Here is a 20,800-nt window from a genome sequence, read left to right as displayed (position 1 = left end):
CCGCTGGTGCTCTCCAGCAGGCTCCGAGCTCCTCAGCCAGCCTCTCAAGAAGTAAGGACTTCCAAAGAGTTTCTTTTTCATTAAAAACAAAGCAAAGGGAAGCGTGTTCAGGTACAGGCTGTTCAGCCGGGCAACAGCAGTTATTTACGGTGGGGCCCTGCCGCCGCACGTCACGCGTGGACAGGCTGTCCTGGCAGCGCAGCGTGTTGGATGAGGCCCCGGCAGGCTCCGGCGGCTGTCGGCACCTCCCTCTCCCCCCTCCCAATTCATCTCCCCGTAGGTGCTGGAGGAAGCTCTGGCCACCATTTTGCTGCTCTGCTGGGATGTTTCTTCTGGGTGGCTGTGAGCAGCGGTGGGGGTGGAGTGCTGAATGAGGCCTGCCCGGCATGCACTGCCGCTTGGATTAGCTGCCGTCCTGTCCCCGGCCACCTCTGTGCCCCTTCTGGAGGGTGAAACCTCCAAAGTGAAGGAACGATGTCAAGAATAAAAAAGGAAGAGAAGAAGAAAAGAAAAAGCACCATTTTGGCAGATGGGTCGGAGGGGAGACCCCAAATCCCTTAAAATGCTGGTGTGCAGCAAAACCATCGGGGGGGGGGGGGGGGGGGGGGGGGGGGGGGAAGGATTGAGGAAAGAGGAGACAGATTTTCCCTTGGGATCAACTACAAAGACAATGAGTTCAGCTTGGGTGCATGACTTTAAGCGCCAGATAGGGCAGGTACGTGTCGGTGACAGCAATAATTGATACCGAACAGGGCTGCACTGGTAGTGCCCTGCTCCCCCTCCCCGGCGCCCCCAATATGATAATGCCAGCCCAGTCTCTTGTATTTCCATCCCTGCGTGTCTGTGTGTGGCCTGGCCCCATTCATCAGTTGGCTCCCACTGCAGAACTCGCTCCATTTTTAAAATTATGCATGATACACTGAAGAGACAATTTGGGTTTCCCCCACCTCTCCCTTGCCCTTGAAGAAAGCAAGCCCTTGTCTCATTTGCATTTGCATTAAAACCCTGCTCTCTATAAGCTAAGCAAAGGGGAAGGACTTGAAGCCTATGGGATGGCTTTAGGGCTCTGCCCCTTGCTTTTGGCTCTCTCTCTCTCTCTTTCTCATTCTCTCTGGTGCTTTGATCTCTGCTTAACAACAGTAACGTCACAGGAGAGTTTTGTTGGAAGTTAGAAAGTTTTGCAGCCTCCAGAGGGCTGTAGCGGCAGTAGCAGAAGCAGCATCCAAGGGACTCCTGGAAGGGGAAGAGAGAGAGCGAGAGAGCGACTGACTCAGTCCTGCTGCAGAAACGACTCGAGACGACGGAGGCAGACATGGAACATCAGCTGCTGTGCTGCGAGGTAGAGACCATCCGACGAGCCTACCTAGATGCCAACCTCCTCAATGACAGAGTGCTGCAGACAATGCTGAAGGCGGAGGAGACCTGCTCGCCCTCGGTCTCCTACTTCAAGTGCGTGCAGAAAGAAATCTTGCCATATATGAGGAAAATAGTTGCCACTTGGATGCTGGAGGTTTGTATCTTTTGGGGATTTTCTTTAGCAAGTTTCGGCACCGAAATGAATTAAGTCGCAGAGCCGCTTCCCCCGATCCTTTCGCTCCCGGCTCCCCCACCCCCCCATCCGAAATAAGCTCCCCAGCGAGACACGCGTTGCTCTGGCTTCGAGACGCCCGCTTGTAGCGAGGGGACCGCCGGCAGGGTTTACCATCGCCGCCGCCGTTCCTGCCACTTCGTTATCCCCGCTGCAGCAGTCGGCTCCTGCCGCAGAGGGTCGGCGGACCACCGCTCCTCCTCACACCCTCTTCCTCCAACCCCGGCACACCGGGTCGGGGGTCGAGGGGGGTGCACTGCACTTTTTCCGGCCGTCGGGGCAAGGTGGTAGCGGCGGAAGGCAGCGCGGAGGAGAGCGGTACCCCCAGTCCGCCGCCCCGCTGGGGAGCGGCCCCGGCTGCCGAGCCCCCGGCCAGCCCTGCCAGTTAATTTTTTTCTGGGGGATTTTATTTTAAATTAATATCCTTGTACACGTATGCAAGTGGCTGCCCGTGCCAGTATTATGCGCCATCTTTGTTCTTTTTATTTGCAAACCAAAAAGTGTTTATTAATCGATAGAAAAAATTAAGAAAGTCCCGGGGAGCAGGCCAAGGGTGTGTGTGTGTGTCTTGCGGGGGGGGGTGTGGAAGCGGGGGCAGGGGGGCCGGAGGAAGAAGGTCGGGGGCCGGGGGACCCCGCTGGGGGTGCGGACAGGGGGACCGGCCGGAGGGGCTCCTGCGTTATTGGGGGGGAGTTGCAGGGTGAAAGTTTCTTTGTTCAGCGCAAAGAGAGGCTCGGGCTGTGGTCACCCCTCAAAGGCATGCTTGTGCCGCGGCCGCGATCTGCAAGGAAAAGCGAGTTGGAAAAGGCCCCGTCCCTTGATGTTAGACGTCTGGGGGGGTCCCAGCGGGAGCCCCAGGAGCTGGGCTACATTTTCATGCCCTTTCGGAAGCCCTGTGTGCCCGCGATGTATTTTTAATTAATTTTTGAAAGCGCAGAGCCCTGCCTTGCTCGGGGTAATGTCGCGCCCGGCTGTGCTGCAGGGCTGGAGAGGGAGGCCGTGAATTTCACTTCGGGGGGTCTCCCCGGAGCCCCTCAGCAGGACCATGGGCACAGGACTCGGTAAAGGACCCCCGGCGCTTCATTTTCAGCCATTTTTGAAAGCCCGAATAATTTTTTAAATATTTTTAAATATTTTTTGAAAAGATGACGTCTGGGGAAATGGGACTGGCCGCCACCTTTGTGTCTCGACCAGAGCGAGCAATCGGCAGCACAACGGCAAATTAGATGAAAAAATAAAAGCGAAATAAATAAATCCGGGCGCAAGCCTGGCTCCTCACGCCGTTCCCACACGCGGGGGTTCGCATTTTCCTCCGTTTTCTTTTTTCGTCGTTTTTTACAAAATCTGTTTCTAGAGACTGCAAAGACGGGGACAGAGAAGCTCCAATTCGATTCCCCCCCACACTCCCTCCCCCGCATTTAACCGTGAATCGCTTGCAGATTTCTAACGCCACATTTTTCTCCACTTTGTCACTCGTGACTTTCTCTTTCGTTTTCTTTGATGCCTGTTGTCCCATTATTGATCAGTTTCCTCCAGCTGCGTTCGCCCCCTTCTTCATCCTTGTCCTAAAATGCCTGGGGGGCAAGGAAGTGAAGGCGGCGGGACAAGCTCAGCTTTCCTCGCAATAAATTGTTCTTCAACGATTTCTTTTCTTCTTGCAGGTTTGCGAGGAGCAGAAGTGCGAAGAGGAAGTTTTCCCCTTGGCTATGAATTATTTGGACAGATTTTTGTCGTTTGAACCCCTCAAGAAGAGCCGATTGCAACTGCTCGGAGCTACCTGCATGTTTGTGGCTTCAAAAATGAAGGAAACTATTCCTCTGACCGCAGAAAAACTGTGCATTTATACAGATAACTCCATTAGACCCGACGAATTACTGGTAATTTCACGTGCAATCACCTCAGGATAAAAAACGCCAAACAAGTAAACCCCCCAAGCCAAACCTGCCGTGTGGGAAGGCCCCGGACAGCGGGGCAGGCGGGAATGGGGGCTGCCTCCCCTCCGGCAGGGGTGCTGGCGACGGGTGGGCGCCGGTCCCCGCGGCCGCAGGAGCTGGAGCCCCGGCGGCGGCCCGGGACGGGGAGCGGGAGCGGGGCACTGCCAGGGGGCTATGGCCGTGCCAGGGGGCTATGGCCGTGCCAGGAGGCCGTGGCCGGGCCCGGGCCCCTGCCCCTGCCCCTGCCCGCGCCGATACCAGCCGCCCCCCGCCTGCTCTGCGGCTGCCCCGCTAGGACCCGCCGGCAGCGCGCGGCTGGGTGGGCCGTGGGCGCCCCCTGGCGGCCCCGCGGGGCGCTGCGACGGGCGCTTCCCGGACGGGACTTGTTCGGTGAAACCACCCCAGCCCAATCACTGCCTGCACCCCCTGGTCGAACCGGGTCTTCACCGTGGCAGGCCGCCCTACGCACACTTCACACACATACGCCCCGGGCCGGGGACGCCTGCAGGGCCAAAGGCTGACTAGCCCCGCCGCGGATACTGGTCGCCCTGCCGTGTGCGACTGGAGCTAACCACGTTGTCCCTCTTCTTCCTCTTCTCTTCTTCCCCCTTCCCTCCCTCTTCTCGTTGCAGCAAATGGAGCTGCTTCTGGTGAATAAGCTGAAATGGAATCTGGCTGCAATGACCCCCCACGATTTCATTGAACATTTCCTTACTAAAATGCCAGTGGCAGAGGACACCAAGCAGATCATCCGTAAACATGCTCAGACTTTTGTGGCTCTGTGCGCTACAGGTATGAGCCCTGCACGTTAAGCAAAGCGTGTCGCTCCCCTACACGCGCCTACCCCCGGGCTCCTAAAGCCTCCCGTAGCTGTGGTCTAAAGTGAGCTCACAGAGTTGGGCACAGGTAGTTTAAGCCCCGGTTATTGCCCCTTGTTTGCAGAAGGTGGATTACTTTGCAGAGGTAAGTTTGTTTCAGAGGATATTTTGCGTCTGAGTCGAGTATGTGTTGTCAGGGAGGGAGAAGCAACCTCCCCCGTCTCTGCAGCCGAGCCGTGGAGCGGCAGCTCAGCGTGGCACGTTTTCTTCACTGCTGCACACCGGGTTTTGTGTGGGGGCTGCAAAAGGCTTACTGCCTGCACGGGGAATCCCTGCCCGTGTGGATTCATTCTCAAGACTGTTTTTAAAGGCGGAGGGAGATTTTGCTTGTGAATAGCTCTGCGTGGGGGTTTTAAAACTTCCCTCTTCAAGTCGCCTTTTCTCCCCCTTTCTCGTGGCTGGTGGATTGGAGGAGGGCCACGCGGCACAGAGGCTTTCCTGGCACAGGACCCAGCTGCTGCCATCTGCACCCTTCTGACCACGTGCTGTGCTGAAGCCCTCTGCAGGGCCAGCCTCCAAAGATGCCGACTGTTGCCTAGGCCAGGTTTGCAGAGGCCTGATCTTTGGTTTCAAGGGCACCGTGCGCGCGCTCGCTCGTTCTTTGATGTCCCATGTTTGCATGTGGACTCTCTGTGTGTGCATTTGTGTATGTGCTGGCTTTACCCACTGAACCCTAGCAAGAGGGAAGGGAAAAAAAAGGGATTTAGAAGAGTCTGTTCTCCAGATCCCGCTGTTCCCACAGGAGTGGAGGAGCAGGGACAGAGGAAGTTCTAGAGGCAAGATACTCCATTTAAACAAAACGTGTTCAGTGCGTTTGCTCTTAGCGTGGCGAGACCAATCCAGGAGTGGCAAAAGGAAGAAAAAGCAGCCAAAGCAAATGGCCTTTTGCAGTAGTGTGCAAAGAGGAATGCCAGACACTCTGTTGACACTGATAAAAACTTAGTGCAAAGGAGATCCATGCTTTAGTAAATGGTAATATTCAGTAGTATTATGCTAAAAAAAAATAATTAAGAGATTGAGCCTGCATTTAGACCTGAGAAGAGGGATCCACACCTCAAAACCTCCGTGGAATGTGTGTGGTCAATGGCACCAATTAAGGTTGTGTAGTTTATTTTCCAGAGTTGGATTTGGTATGAAAAGATGGAAGAAAGATTGCAGGCGCTCAGAAGAAAAAGTTCTCTTTCACAGAATTGGCCTTGCTGCAAGGCTTAAAGGTAGAACGACCAAGCCACAAAAGAGATTTATAAATGCTGGCTTTGCTCTTCTCTTGGGCCTACCATCGGCATAAAGGGCAGTTCCTAAGTTAGAGTGCCTGGGATAATGCTTGGTGTTCGGAGTGCTACAACCTTCAGCCAGCCTTCAGACTATCTGCAGCAACATCTCGGGAAAATCAGCCGTAACTGCCTGCCAGACCCTGCCAGATAAAGCTGCTGGGACTCCTAGGGTGTGATTCGCTGAGGCTGAAGCTTCCTTGGCTGCTGGCTAAGGGGAGCAGCTGCCCGGCCTCCCCTTTGGATGTGGGGCCGTTTAACATAGGTTGTTGTGCTGGCAATAACAGGGATGAAAACAAGAGTAGTTCAAAGGTTGGAGACTTGCTAAGAGTCCAGTACTTTGATCGTCCTGTTGGTGTTGTTATGTTTCTTTTAGGAAGCACATCCAGAGCCTTTATTTAACACTGCTACCCACTGCAACTGGAGAATGGATCACTAAATGAGAACCATGTTCTGGGAGATGCACTTAGCTTTTAAAACACACAGTGCTGAGCTCACCAGAATTGGGGCCCTCTTCAGCTCCCTACTGAAGTTGGGAATCTTGCCTGGGGAAGGAGAGCTCAGGAAGGCAGCCACTAGGCATTGTGTTTTTATTGTTATTTTTGGATGTCAGGATTTTTTCTGCCTCTTGGTTTCCTCATGATTTCTTTGTTGGCTAGTGAAGATCACATGTGGCTTAAGTAGCATCTGGACTTTGCTTTGCTGTTGCTGGGTTGTGTTGTATTTCCCCTTGCCAAAATGAACCTAGATGGACTGCAAATGCGTTGTGCTGCCTGGATGCTGTGGGGCCCAATCCAAAGTCCACTGGAAACACTGACACTGGCTTAAGTGGCCTCAGGGGCAAGTGCAGCACGTTCTTTGCTTGACATGCAGCCTGTGTCCTCTGCTGTAAAGGAGGGTCTCCTAAGAAGAGACAGCAGAGTAATGGTTGCTTAGAAAATAAAATCTCCACCCGCTGGCTTAAGGAAGACTGTGGAAGTGCTGTAGATGAGTGTGTGCATGCTTGCTCCAGAAAAAGAAGGTTACGCTGCAAGGTGAAGTTGAGGGGAATTCCTTCTAAGCTCCTTCTTCAGTTGTCTGTCTAGCAAAAGTGGATTTGTTTGATTTGGTTTAGTTTTGAAAAATCCATTTTCACCAAAGGATGCCTTTGTGCTGTGGTAGTTTTAGGAGAAAAAGAAAAAAACAAAAATTACCAGGGGTTGTTTGAAGTTAACACATAATTGAGCTTAATGAATGGGGCTTTGGCATGGCCTAGCAAGGCAGGGAGAGCTCAAAAGGAAGCAGGCCTCTTTTGGCCCAAGTTAAGACCAGTGTTGAGGGAGAACTACAGCTCTATACAAGCATAACAATGAATAACAACAAATATTGGAGCTTCAGCATTTCATTATGTTCCTCTGGTTATCAAAACATACCAGGCTCCTTTTATATGATGATGATGATGATGATGATGATTGCTGTTGTTGCTTGCCTCCTCTGGGCTGCAGAAAGCAAGCTCACCCTTTGAAACAAGTGTGTTACAATTCTGCTATTCTCTGGCCTTTATGAAATTGGAAGTCTCAAGGTATGTGACCAGTTGGAACCTGTTGCATCTTGCAGCAAGTGATTTATGTTCGCAGTTTTGATTTGCCTCAATGAAAAGATTTTCATTCATAGCCCCCAGCTCTCCAGACGGATGGAATTGCTGCTCCATTTGAAAAGGAAAAGGGGTGACTCGCCTTGTTAGGAATTTTTTAAAGCGCTGCAGCGCCTATGTGCCTGCTTTGTCCTCCCTTCAGGGTGGCTGGCATTCTTCGCTCTCCTCCCCCTCCTCTCTCTCTCTCTCTCTCTCTTTTTAACAACGCTGAAGTTGTTTATTCTTTTTGGATGAAGTCTCAGATAGGCTACTGGGGATGTGTGCTTCAATTGATGGGGCCCCCTACCCCATTGTGGTTGTGTCAGGTCTAATTCATCTCACCGAAGCCCCCTTGTTCCTGAGCGCTCAATAGCGCAAGATGAGGCGATGGAGGCTGACAATGATGCCACACTCTTCACTTGGGGGCATCCAATTACAGGCGAGAGGGGCCCCCTGATTAATATGCTGAAATTAGTGGCCTCTGCCACAAATAATTCCTTGTTGAGTTGCAACAAAAAGGCAGTCCATGCTGCTTGTCTGGAGTGGTTATAGGGACAGACACAAACTGGTCATTTAAACTTCATTATCACTTTTCCACCTTGGAAAGAATGAGGGTGTGACTATGAATTCATGTTCTTGTTTACTGCTCCATTTGAAAGAAGAACGCAAATATTAATGCCAAACGTGATCCTGTCAGGACAGACTCATTAAAGTGACACATTTTGGGCATGTTCTGTTTGTGGAGCTCAGTCAATAGTGTCACGAATGCACTGCCACCTTGCCCCTCTGAGCAGCCCAACCGTGGTGGAATTCATGCGTGCCTACTGAAGTCCCTCACTTCTGAAGGCTACCTGCAACCCTCTTGGCAGCATTGCAGCCAGGGGACTGGCACTGGAGTGTGCATGGTGTCAAGAAGCAGTCTGGGCTGCTCTGACCCTGGGGAATGCTGAGCTGGGTTAGAAGGTGTGCGTGTTCCTAGCTGCCTGGAAATGGGCGAGTTAGGAAAAGGGGATAAAGCTGCAGTTCTTTTAAGCATGGGAACATAAAGGAGGTGACTTTCGATCAAGCTGCCTTTTTGCAGGCAGTGCATCGCAAAATTTGGCCACAGTTCATCCATCAGTTGAACTTGAAGGTCCATAGAATTTGCTTGTGAAGGTTCATAGAACGCTGGGCAGAATGTCCCTTTGAAGGTGGGCATTGGTCAGGGCTACAATGGAGTGTCAGAGGTGTATGAATAGATTCAGAGAGAGGACTTGCAGAGTCCTGAAGTCTTTAGTTTCACTGGTAAAACATTTACACAAAAGTTATTTTATCATAATAAAAGAGATGCATGATTTAATACTTAAACTGTTCCACTGAGCCCTTTAAGCTGTGTGCTCCTTTGATTTCATTCAAGGCTTTGACAGATGGTTTATATTTTTTTCAACCCAGAGGAAGTTGTATTCTGGTAAAAGCTGAAGGAATGTATCTCAGGTTCTTGTGTATAAGGTGGCATTTCCCTTTCTGCCTCACAAAAATCAGACCTTTACGTGTGCCACTTACTGCCTTTGTTTCTGACTCTCCTCCAAGGTGTACACTGCTGCAGATCAAACGCATTCCTGTTCGGCAGCAAGAGTCTTAGCATTAAAATGTGGATTATTCTTATTAAAAAAACTCCTCAGCAAAACAAAACCAAACCCAACCTAAACCCATGCTAAATGGCAGAGATAGCCCCTTAAGGAATCATGGGAGTGGCTTTGTGGAGAGACCTACAGCAATGCAGTCTGGAAGGGGGCCCAGCCTCTTGTCAGCATGGTGTCACATCAGAATGTAACTGATTGTCCGCCAATTCTTGGGACCCCCGTCACTTAGTTATGCCACATTTACATTAAATCCCTGTTGCCAGGATGGATGGCAGCCACTGACAAGAGACTAGGTTGAGACAAAGCATTTTTAAGATGAAACCTTCATTTAAATATGGATTATCTGCCTCCTGACAGGGTTAAGCAGCCTTGCTCTCTCTCTGGTGATGTTGTTCATTAAAGCTGTATTCCTTTGGATGTCAGTGCAAAGGTTTCTGCTTTCAAGGGCCCGAGGACTCCTTACTGGAGTGCACCTAGGATCTGGTCATGCAGAACACCTCAGAATGCCAACAGGTTTTCTCAGTTCTGTGGTGCCATTGACCCCCGTGGCATTATAGATGTGAGCAAAGTATTGTAGCGTTTGAAGAACGGGGGCCCTGCTCCTGATAAAAATACCTCCCAGTGATGCCTGGCCGCCCAGGCTCAGGAGGAGGAAGGGCTACTCACTGAAGCACAGCTGCCCACATGGAGAAATCTTTACAGGTTTGGACCTGTAACAGCTGAGAGCAGGAGGCACCTTCCTGCTCACAGTCTGCCTGGCCTTTCTTGGGCGGCAGTGGTTGGCAGCTGCAGCCGTGCTGGCAGCAGAGTGTATGTGTATGGGCAGGCTTCTCCTGAAGCAATCATTTCAGTCTTTTTTTTTTCTCTCCTTTCTTCATACAGATATTAAATTTATTTCAAACCCACCTTCCATGATCGCAGCTGGCAGTGTGGTAGCAGCTGTGCAAGGCCTGCATCTGGGGAACACTAACACTTTCCTCTCCTATCAATGCCTCACACATTTCCTATCACAAGTTATCAAATGTGATCCGGTAAGTGACTCTTTCTCTTGGTTGATCTCCTACCTTAGAGTTTAAGAATGAATGCCTGCTTACTGCATAGTGGCTAATCTGACAGCAAACCTTGATAAAACTCGAGCCTCAGAAGGGGGTTTTGGAATGCGTTCTCTTGTGTCCACCCTGGTTATTGCCATGTTCTATACCCATTAATAATCTGTGCTGACGCCGCTGCAGCTCACTGATAGCAGTGCCACATGCAGCTCTAACGTGTGTGAGGGAAGCATCTCTGACCAACCAAAGGAAACCCTGCATCGACTTAGACCAGAGTCTGTGTAAAACTAAACTCTGAAAATAGACAAGGAAATGGTTACAGAGACCTCGTGGTATCTCTGACCTTATCTTTGACCATTCTTGAGGCCTTTTATTGTGCCAAATGGTGTGAGAAAGCCCTTCCTAAAAGAGTTCTAATGATCTAATTTGGTTTATTACGTGCTAGACCTGCACAGTAGCTGGTATTGAATTCCTTTTTGGAACAAATGTTTGTCCCACGACTTTCTGACAAGGTAGATGATCCTCACAGGACTCTCATTTTGCCCTGCAGCTTCCAGGAGATGCACATCAGTAACTAGTGAGCAATAAACCTTTCATGAGTGAATGGGCCAGGAAGGGAGCCTACAAGGAAGACCTAAAGTCAATGATCCATGTCATAATGGTGCGTGAAGTTTGGGCAGAGTTGAGCTTTGTTTTCTAACAATGTGGAAGACCAATAAATAGATGCTTTAAAAAGGTTCTTGTGAGGTCTCCAAGCACTGGACAATGAGTCAGATAAAGACAACTCTGGGGTGAGCAGCAGAGTCTTGGAGAGGCTGTTAAATTATTTTACATGTTAATAATTCAAATACACAGAGAACTGTATTTGTCCAGATGCTGCAAGGCAGGGTTTGCATAACTGGACTTCGTTGATAGGACTGAGTGACTTCTGGAGAGAGGACTGCATCACTGCAGTTTGTTGTTCACAAAGACTATTTTACTTCAGCTAGGCCATGTGAAACAGTTGCTGACAAATATGATCTCAGTCTATTACTCTGATCACCCTAACGATGCCTCGGTATTGATCACCTTGTTTTTGTTGTTGATAGTACTGCAGCTAAGGTAGTACTGAGCCAGTGCTGAAAGGCTAAGTAGTAGAACTTCAGCTGCTGAAGTCAACTGGTGCTCAGTTTGGTGTGGACAGGTAATGCTGTTAGTCAGTTTGTGCAATATTTCAGTGTACTGCTGGCCACTGTCCAGTGGGAGATGTTTGAAGCAGGTATGGAGATAAAATACTAGGCTTGCTATCTGTGCTGACAGTAGCTGATGCAAACAGCATTACTTAATAATTCTTGATACAGAGCATTGAAACAGATCCTCTCACGTTTTGGAGAACAGCAGAACGTCCTTATGTGACTTGACTTAGTTGATGACAGAGCTCTTTTAAAAGAAGAGAAAGTTGTTTTAGCCAGGAGAATTCTGGCTTATTTCTTCTTGTCCAGCGTCATTGCAAGGCCACACTCTGTGTGACCTGAACTTAAAAGCTTCAAAAGGAAGTGACTCCCCTCCATCTTTTCTTTGCTAAATGTATTTGTGTTGAGCAGCTGGAGCTAGAAGTAAGGTTTTGGTAAAGGTTGCTACAGAAAATAATCATCATGAATTGATACATGATACATACATCTGTGTACACTGTTGTGTTGGAACAAAGCAAAGGAACAGCATCTTTCACTGCTGGTGCTTTGGGTAGAGAAAACTGCCTGGGACGATTCTCAGAACTGCCCACAAGCTCTGCTGTGTAATTCCTGGTAGCAAATGCTGTTTCTATTGCTTTCTTTCACTAGCATGTATGTGAAGTTTGTTACTCCACAGTGATAGTTCCCTGGGTCAGAGCACACAAATTAACACATTTTACATTGGATTGTCTTAACTATTAAGAGCATGCACTGTAACATGGCTAACACTCCCTGGTTATTAGCTAGAGCAGCTGGTCTGATGGATTTCAGGTTACATAATTACACTTCTTTACCTTTAGTCTGAAAGAAAGCTGAATCTAAAGTAAAATGAATATCACCTGATTGGAATTCCTTTATGGTTCATGTTTATGTTGGTAGGAGTCCAATTTCCCATTTTGCCTTTGATCAGGGGTAATTAGAAGTCAGATCATCACAATTAGAAGTCTTGGGCTGTCTTCCATCATTCTACTCTTGACCCCACCACCCAAACAGATTGAATTTTACCTGACATTCATTTCCAGGCCAGAAATTTGCTAAACTAGACTAGATTGGGTTTCTATGCTGTCTGTTAGAGTGCATTGGAATTCGTCTCTTGCCTGCCCCTACTCAGAGGCACCTTCAAACATGTGCTTGGTATTCACACTGGGTCAGGCAGTCACAAAGGATTTCCAAGCAGTTTCATTTTTGTTGTTGTTTGCTTCCTTTAGTATCTGACCCTGCAGTCTGATCATGTCTGCTGTGCGTGTTAAAGGTATTTGACCACATCACTGAAGCTAGCAGGGCTTTTTCACTTAATTAATCCAGGAAGGGTTTATGACCTCGAACAAACTGTGGGCATTGAAGATTTGAGTAGTGAAGCAGAAGAGTTGTTGGGAGAGGTTAGCAGAGTAATGCACAAGTTTTGTATTTGCTCTTCAGTGTTGAGAAGTAACGAGAACGAAAAAAAGCTTTGGTGAGGTTGTTCACAGTGACTTTTGTATTTTGCAGTTATTTTTGCTAGCTCTAGTATGTTCCTGCAGACAAACTATTAGCCACTGAATAAGAAATGACCAAAAAATGCCTAAAACACTGAAAAAATACTGTTTGTTCAACTGCAGCCTAAGATGTCATCTGTTTGCTATGAATGGTAAAGCCCGTGTTGTAAAACAGCGCAGCTCCAACGTAGCATGCTCTCCCCGAGCCTCACAGGAGAAAAGCAATGCCTGCTCCACAGTCACCCTTGAATCCCATAGTTCTATGTCATTATTCATGACTGGACCCCAGGGGGAGAAGAATAGGTATTGATAGGAATTCTTTCAAATGGTTTTCGTTTTCAGAGCTCACATATGCTACATGCAAATGCTTAGGATTAAAAAAGAAAACACACACACACACACACAAAACCAAACAACCAAAAAACTTCCCTCCCTTCCCCCACTGAAAGCCATCGGGGTTCATTTTGCTCTGAAAATAAACTGGCTTTCTGTTTGAAACACTGAACATGCTACCTTGTTAAAGCAGAATTATCTTCAAAGGGGTCTGGCTTTGTAAACTCTCAAATGCCCAACCCTGTGTCCATTCATGAACTTCTCTTGAATGCATCCAGTTCCAAGTGAGACTGAGGTATGTGGGCTGGGACATGCAGGTAGAAGCCTTGCAGTCAGGATTGATCTGTCATATCTTGGGGGGGAAGGGGTGAAAGGAGCTCATAGAGGTCTTATTGTGAAGGCCAGAGGTATGCAGGAGCCAAAGGCATGATGACTTTAGGATATGAGGCATTTCTTTTTGTCATTTAAAATGCTGTGTGTCTCTGTCAAGAGGAAATATTACACTAGGGTTTAAAGCAGGAAAGGTCATAGGTTATGTGTTTTCAGTGAGCTGTAACTGATGGTCTGATCTGCTTAGAGGTAGGATTAACCTCCCTCTCTCTCAGAAAGGACTCGCAGAGAATTGTTTGCTTGGGTTTCTAATCTTATTTTACCCCAAATGCCATGTGCCCTTATTGGTGGCAGAGGAGATTCTTGTGGTAGTGGAATCAGTGAAAAGCTGGTAGATCACACAAGAAGCTTCTGAAGGCAGAATTGAAACTGGGAAATAAAGAAAACAGCAGGCAGGTCACCCTCTCAGGAAAACAACATTCATTCTCAGTCATGCACATCCTAACACTTTTGACGGCAATTTATCATGGAAGACTGGGTTCACCGCAAGGGCTAACACATGTCATAGGTTGAAGCAGAAAAGGCAGGACTGAAAGGAAACTTCCAAGTCCTTAATACACAGAGTTAAATACGTGGGGGAAAAGCTTAGGATGTTTGTTACAAAGATGTGAGTAAACAGCACGCTGGAGGAATTCTGGCAAAATGTGGTGTTATTGTTTTGGCTGCTGAAGGCAGTGCCTGTGTCACTGCAGAGGCTCTGAGGAACACAGCCACAGCCTGCAGGAAGCTTACAGGGCCTTCTCCAGCACTGCTTGCTGAGGCTCAACAGCTACAATTGGATAGAGCTACTCATCGTGTGGTTTAATGCCTGGGGAAAGTCACCTTTCCCCACAGGAGATGTGCTCCTGCTTGCTGCGTTATGCTTTGAATTCACACCAAAGCCTGTGCACACAGCGAGGTCCTTGGACCCCTCTGAGCGCTCAGTAGGATGGTTTGTGCCTTCAGCTCTTGAGAATACGCTCTTGAGGCAAGGGAGAGCTCACAACGACTGAGACTTCAAGGTGAATGCAGTAGCAAACGGAAAGCTTGGCAGCACTTTCTAACGCAGGGTTGTGAAGATGCTTAGTGTGCTTCTGAAAGCACATTTTAGGGTCATGCAGGTGCGGTACAATTTTCTGTTCAGGTGCTTTCTGAGTTAAGAGGTCAGTTGGCTAACCCGAGCTGGCCACTTAGCAAGAGTTGGTTTGTATATCTAAATAGATCCATTGCTTTTCCATCTAAGAACCTTGCATTATCAGAAATCAGCCTGGGCAGACCCTCTTTGTGACCATCACTCCCACTAGATTGTGCTGCCAAAATGATTCTGTGATAGAAGTGACCAACTCCTACTCCAGCCCATTTCATGGTATACCTGTGGGCCAAGACTAACCACAGAAGAGCAGCCATGGCTGCTCCAGAGGCCCATGTAAGGGCATGCTGTAGAAGACGTCAGGAGTTAGTTGCTGAAGTCTGGATCCAGGCTAGCATCCTGCAGAAAACAGAGTGGCTTGTCCAGTCTGTTTGCTACAACCACTCAGTGTCCCTTGCCCTGGCCAGGCTCCTTTCGCTCTGATGCCCTCCCAGATAACTCTTGCTTTTTCAAGAAATGGTATTTAGTCTGTGGTCCTCCTGTTTAGTTTCTAAAGGACTTTGGGTCTCTTTTTCCATTTAATCTTCTCTAGGATTGTTTACGAGCCTGCCAAGAACAGATTGAATCCCTCCTCGAATCCAGTCTACGTCAGGCACAGCAGCACAACGTATCTTCAGAAACAAAGACTGTAGAGGATGAAGCAGACCTTTCCTGCACACCTACTGATGTGCGAGATGTGAACATTTAAGAGGACTCCTAATGGGTTTGCTTGGCGACAAAAGCAGACAAAGAAAGGGCATCTGAGAAGGAATCAGCATCAGGATCTCCCCGGCAGAAACCCTTTTCTCCAGGACATTTTTATACCAGAAGGGAAAACCAGTCTCGTTATATTTTTCCTTGCTCTGTCTCCCTTCCATCTGTGACTTCAAACAAACGAATAAACAAAAAATATCCCAAAAACTGTCTTAAAAAAAAAAGGAAAAAAATAGTATTTGCATTACCCCCATGGGTTTGTGCTACAAAAATAGAGGATTTTATACAATAATAATCAACTAGTTTTTATATTAAAGTGTTCTTGTCTGTATGTTGTAAAAATAGGCATTAACACACAAAATGTCTCCAGGGGAGGTATTAGATTCGATTTCTTACATATAAATCCAACCAACCAACCATTTTTAAAGTAGAAGAGGGTGTTTTTTTTGTTTTTGTTTTGTTTTAGATAGTAAATGACATACTTTGGTTTTTTTTTCTCTAAAAAGCATAGCTTTAAGGCAGTTCTAGGCTTTTCTGTATCTTGCTTGCTTATGCATTTAGTCACTTTATAATTCATCTGTAAATGTTTATTTTATTTCCTTAGGTTTGTTTCAATTTTTTTGTTTGTTTGTTTTTTTTTATCCTCTTCACCTTATAAATGGTTAACGTAACCCATAAGTTAGTGTATGTTAGTATGCAGCATTATTATATGTTAACCCTTTTAGTTTTGTGCCTGTGGATTGCCTGTGCATAAGGCATTTGTAGGGTTCCAGCTAAGCATTATTGGGAAAGGCCAATGTACTACTCCTGCAATACTCTATTATAAAGAGAAACCCAGATAGTGACATAATATATTCTATTTTTGTAATCTTCATATTTTTGTAGTTACCTGTGTAAAAAAAAGAAAATTGCTGGTCTGACCCCACAGATATTCAGCCTCGTTATGGTCAGGTTCAATCCACAGTTCAGTCTTTTTTGTCGGTGTTGTTTTGTTTCGTTTGTTTGTAATATTCTAAAACCATTCCATTCAAAGCACTTTCAGTCCATTAGCTATAGGAAATACATTCTTTTATTGTGTGGGAATTTTGTTTTTGGGTTTGTGTTTCGTTTTGTTTTTCTTTTTTAATGGAATGGTTTGGAAATATATAAAAGTGCTTGTTGGCAAACTCGGGATTGCAAAGCAAGTGCATTTAACTGCGGTGTTAGAGGAGAGGTGATGTGTTTTTTCATCCGAAGGTTGTGCTCCAGTGAGAGAAATTCCAGTCACAAATTGCCAGGATATCTTCCTATCCTTTTCTATAGAAAAGTTGAAGTTTAGAATCCTTTGGTGCCAACTCATCTTTATAAATTAGGGGCCTTAAAGGTTCACGTATAGGACAGATAGTTTAAGGCTTGTCGCGCTAGATGTTTTACAACTGAAGGTTTTTAAACACTAAAATATATAATTTATAGTTAAGGCTAAAAAGAATATTTATTGCAGAGGATGTTGGTAAGGCCAGTATGATTTGTAAAGTAATGCAATCGCCCCTTTTTAAAGCAAGAAAAGAAAACCGCCACAGTGTCTTTCTGCCCTGCCTCTTGCAGTTTGAACACAGTGAAGAGGACACGCTTCAAAGGACAAACCCAAACCCAAGCAGGCAATTTGGCCCCTTCCTAGCCAGTTTCAAAAGCAGTCTAGGCATGAAATCGACCCAGCAGAGCTAAGAGAGAGGACAATTGGACTACTTGAAAGTTCTTATTCCAGTGTACGCCCCGGGTGTTCATGGTCTGTTTTATTTTTATTTAGCTACAAATAGAAAATTTGCACATCTTGGCTATGTATCTTTTTATTATTATGTTAGAAAGTAGCTGAAGGGATGTGGACATAGCTGTTGAAGTTGATGCTCGAGGAGAATGTGATGGTGAAATGTATGTGAGAAAAAAAGAAAAGGAAAAAAAACAACAAAACTGCCGCTAAGGTTGATTGAAAAAAAACCAGAAAATAGAAAAAAAAAAAAAGGAAAAAAGGAAAAAACAAAAAAAAAAGCCCATGACATAAAAAAAACAAAGGAAAAAAAAAGAAATGGGAAAAAAGGCAAAAGAGAAAAGAAAAGGAGTGGATGCTCCATTATTGAGCTGCTATGGATAAATTCCCAGCATGGTTTGAGAAAAAGAAAAAAAAAACAACAAAAAGAGTTAACCTTGCTTTTCTGTATCTTTGTCATTGTGTTTTGCTGCTATTTTGTGGATCAGTTTGTTTTTTGTTATACAATGTCATATACTGCCATGTTAGAGGGTTTAATTTTCTCATAGAAAATTATATTATTGACATCGTTTGTTTCGGGGGTTTTTTTGGTAGTTTTTTTTTCATGTGATCAGTTTTTACTTAATGTGATTTTACTGCTCTATTCCAAAAAAAGGTTCCTGTTTCACAATACCTCATACTTCAGTTAACCCTGTCTAGACCAGGTTTTAATGTTCGTACACAGTGCCTCATAGTCCTACTGCAAACGGAAATGCATCGAACCTTGCTCTGAATGGGTCTCGCGATGTGCGACCAGGTTGTGGCAATGTCAAAGCCAGCAGGATCCCCAGCAGGGTCACTTCTTGGGTGTTCTGCATTCTGTAGAAGCTGGATTCTCTGTCTGATTTGGGGTTTATTATCCTGGTAGGTGTAAGTGTTGTTAGCCACGCTGATATATGAAAGGTGCATTATAATAGAGCTCTCCTATGCCACCTGATGCAGCTGCCTGGCGGCTGGGGCACATCATGTGGCAGGAGAGGTTCTTCTGCAGCTCCCAGTATTCCCTGTGCTTAATCTCTTGCCATGTACTGCTTCTTTGGCCTTGGCTTCTTTGCTTGGGGAGGGGTTGCATTTATTTTTCCCTTTTTTATTCTAATGTTTGGGTTCTGTTTTGCTTATTTGAATTTTTGTGTGTGTGCTTGGGTTTTTTGTGTGTGTGTGTTTTATTTGGTGTTCAGGGTTTTTTTGTTTGTTTTGGCTTTCTTTTGGGTTTGTTTTGTTGCAGGGCTTTTGTTTGGAGCTTTTTGGTTTAAATTTCTGGTTTGGATTTTTGTTCTGGTTTAGCATTTTGGGGTTTGCTTCATTTGGGGGGTTTGGGGTTTTTGTTGCTTGGGCTTATTTGGATCTTTTTATTTGGGTTGGCATTTTTGTTTTGTTTTGTCTGGATTCTTTGGGGTTTTTTTCCTGTAGTGGTATTTTTGTTTGTCTGTTTTTCTCTTCTGTGTTTCTGTTTGTTTTTCAGTGATAGCATAATGCTAATTTAAAAAGCCTGTAACTCTCATAAATAAGCCAGCTAACAGAGTTGTATGCTGAAGAATAATCTAGCTGTTGCCTGTATGCTGCTAAACCAAAACAGAATTAGAACTCACTTTGAGGCAAATGCAGTTAAGATCCTACATAGTGCATGAATAAAGCATTGCAATGCTACTAGCAGTCGCAGGACCCAGGAGGACTGGATACATTCTGTCCAAATTTCAGGAACATTTCTTACTGCTTACCTCATAAAACACTTCTGTTTGTGGCATCTCTGTGTCTCTGAACCAAACATGATTATTGAGTTAGTGCTTGTGGGTTGTACTTTGTGTTACACTGAGTGGCAGTGCGTACTGCAAATTTCTTCTACAAATATTGTATGTCCTAAAAGGCCAAATGCAGATGATTGGGTTCACATGACAGCAGAGATGCTTTATCTGTCACGTGACTATAACAGTCTGTAGGAAGCAATTCAGATTTGTACATTTTTACCTTGTACTTATTGGCATCACTGGTCTGAAATGCACATTTTCACCAACAGACCTGTAACAGACAAGTTTCCAGCAAAAAAACCAACAAAACTAAAGTCTAGAAATAAAATTGGTAAAACCCAAGGTCTGCTTCTTGTTGCCTTTTTTCAGTTGCCTTGATGAGCGTGGAATGGTAACTACCATTGTGCAGCGAGTGAACCACAGGACAGTTTCTGGTTTTGACTCTGCTTTAATAGCTGCGAGGCTGAGGATCTGCCGTTGTTTTAGGAAGCCGTAGGCGTTTTTAGCAAGGGGGAGGTGAGTGCCTGTGCCTCTCACACTAAGCTCTAGCTTGAAAGCAGTACTTCTGGTTTTTTTCCTGAAGGCTTTCTCCTAAACATCTAAAGTAATTGGACTAAACCAACTGGTGACTCTGGTCAATAAAAGGTAAAGTGGGAGTCGGATGATACAGAAGGGTCTGTCCATGTGAGGCTTTGTGTCCTAGGACACCTTTACAGGGGATAGTGTGTTTTAAAAGCAGTAAGGTTAAGCTGCCTTCTCCATCCCATGGCACAGGGGTTGGAACTAGGCAATTTTTATAGTCTCTTCCTACCTAAACCATTCTGTGAATGCCTTCCCCTCATCCACAGCTTTTACATCTTCCTACTGTATCACAAAGAGAACAGGGAATAAACCTGGAAAAGGCAAAATCCTACTAAAAATACATGAAAAATAAATGGACATAAAGGGCTGGAAATTGCAAATGATTGTAAAGTAAGGGAAAAAATAAACTTCCTTCTCAATTCACATTCCAAAAGATCTCTGAAAACTGGGGATGCACATTGCCAATTGTGCCAGAGCTGAACACAGCAGGCACATCTTGTTCTAAGGGGAGATGGTCAAGCTTCTAACCTATGTATTCGAGTCTTTACACTATGAAAGTACCTCTGCCTTAAACAATTTATCAGGTAAAACATTGGGTGCTTGTCTCTCCTGTTACAAATCAGAAATCCAAGATCTGCCTCCCAGGTTTCCCTCAACTAAACTTCCCATCCGTAAAAACAGCAAAGGAAATGAAAACTGAAACTCCAGAGTTATGATGAACTCAACATGGTAATGACAGCCTAGTGGAAAATGAGTTTGTCTCAGGGCAGTTACCAATAGGTGGGAAACCATCTGCAGCAGCAGAACCCCAGCTGAGTCTGCATGAGCTGGTCATGGCACTTCCCAGTCATTTCAGACAGAAACCTAACCGCTGTGGTCTACGGTAAAAGCACAGCTCTCATAGCTAAAGTACTGTTAGTACATGGTGTGAGCTGTCAGTTTTTCACTCAAGTGGGGAGCTCCTCAGTATGGTCACCTTACCCTGCCAGGCCCCCTGGGAAGGTTGTGGAGCAGGGGAAGGTCTGAACTAGGTTCACGGTGACTTTAAATGCAGGTCAAGCTCAAACTGGGCTCAGTTAAAGCCAACTTGTTTTTTCCACACAGATCTCTTAGCAGTTTCCTACAAAATGTCAGTACATTCTAAAGAAAAAAAGAAAAACAACCACCTCTGATTTGCAGTGTTTGAAAACTGGGTGAACTGATTTGGAACAAACCCCTTTTTTTGCTGATAAAACCCAGGAAGGAGTTACTGAGGAATTTAACCTGTGCTTTGCTGAACACTACACTTTCAGTGGCTTCTGCCTTTCCTAGCTGTTTGATAAACTCTGTTAAGCCTCAGAATGCTTCAGTCAGTTTAAGTAGGTTTAAACCCACACAGTCAGCTCTGCTATTTACATTTTTCTTCTCTCCAACGCTGTCTCTAAATGCAGACTACTAAATTTGAGTGCTGGGGGAAGTAACTCTGCCAGTGTTACTCACATTGCAAAGGGCAGAAAGACAAGAAT

The 20,800-nt window shown here is 46.0% G+C and overlaps 2 protein-coding genes across 11 annotated transcripts in view; one reads left to right on the top strand and one right to left on the bottom strand.

Annotated features, from left to right (window-relative positions):
• The window catches only part of LTO1 (LTO1 maturation factor of ABCE1), a 62,149-nt gene that overhangs the window by 26,491 nt on the left and 14,858 nt on the right, over positions 1 to 20,800 (bottom strand). Inside the window, exon 5 of one of the 10 annotated variants that reach the window (XM_064163032.1) lies at positions 2,058 to 2,369. The exons of 6 other annotated variants lie outside the window; for them this stretch is intronic. In XM_064163032.1, coding sequence (XP_064019102.1) covers positions 2,340 to 2,369 — 30 coding nt within the window. In that variant the 3' untranslated portion in view covers positions 2,058 to 2,339. Of the gene's footprint in view, positions 1 to 2,057; positions 2,370 to 3,860; positions 6,824 to 8,536; positions 8,882 to 13,056; positions 13,733 to 20,800 lie in introns of those variants that run through there. 3 more of the 10 variants (XM_064163033.1, XM_064163034.1, XM_064163031.1) reach the window with 3 other exon arrangements.
• Positions 1,162 to 19,055, top strand: CCND1 (cyclin D1). The gene is made up of 5 exons (XM_064163026.1): positions 1,162 to 1,510; positions 3,250 to 3,465; positions 4,155 to 4,314; positions 9,788 to 9,936; positions 15,025 to 19,055. The coding sequence occupies exons 1-5, from the start codon at positions 1,313 to 1,315 to the stop codon at positions 15,178 to 15,180; spliced, it is 879 nt and encodes a 292-aa protein (XP_064019096.1). The 5' UTR covers positions 1,162 to 1,312; the 3' UTR covers positions 15,181 to 19,055.

The sequence above is a fragment of the Pogoniulus pusillus genome, chromosome 24, assembly GCF_015220805.1.
Source record: "Pogoniulus pusillus isolate bPogPus1 chromosome 24, bPogPus1.pri, whole genome shotgun sequence".
NCBI classification, from domain to species: domain Eukaryota; kingdom Metazoa; phylum Chordata; class Aves; order Piciformes; family Lybiidae; genus Pogoniulus; species Pogoniulus pusillus.
This window is presented reverse-complemented; position numbering and strand designations above follow the sequence as displayed.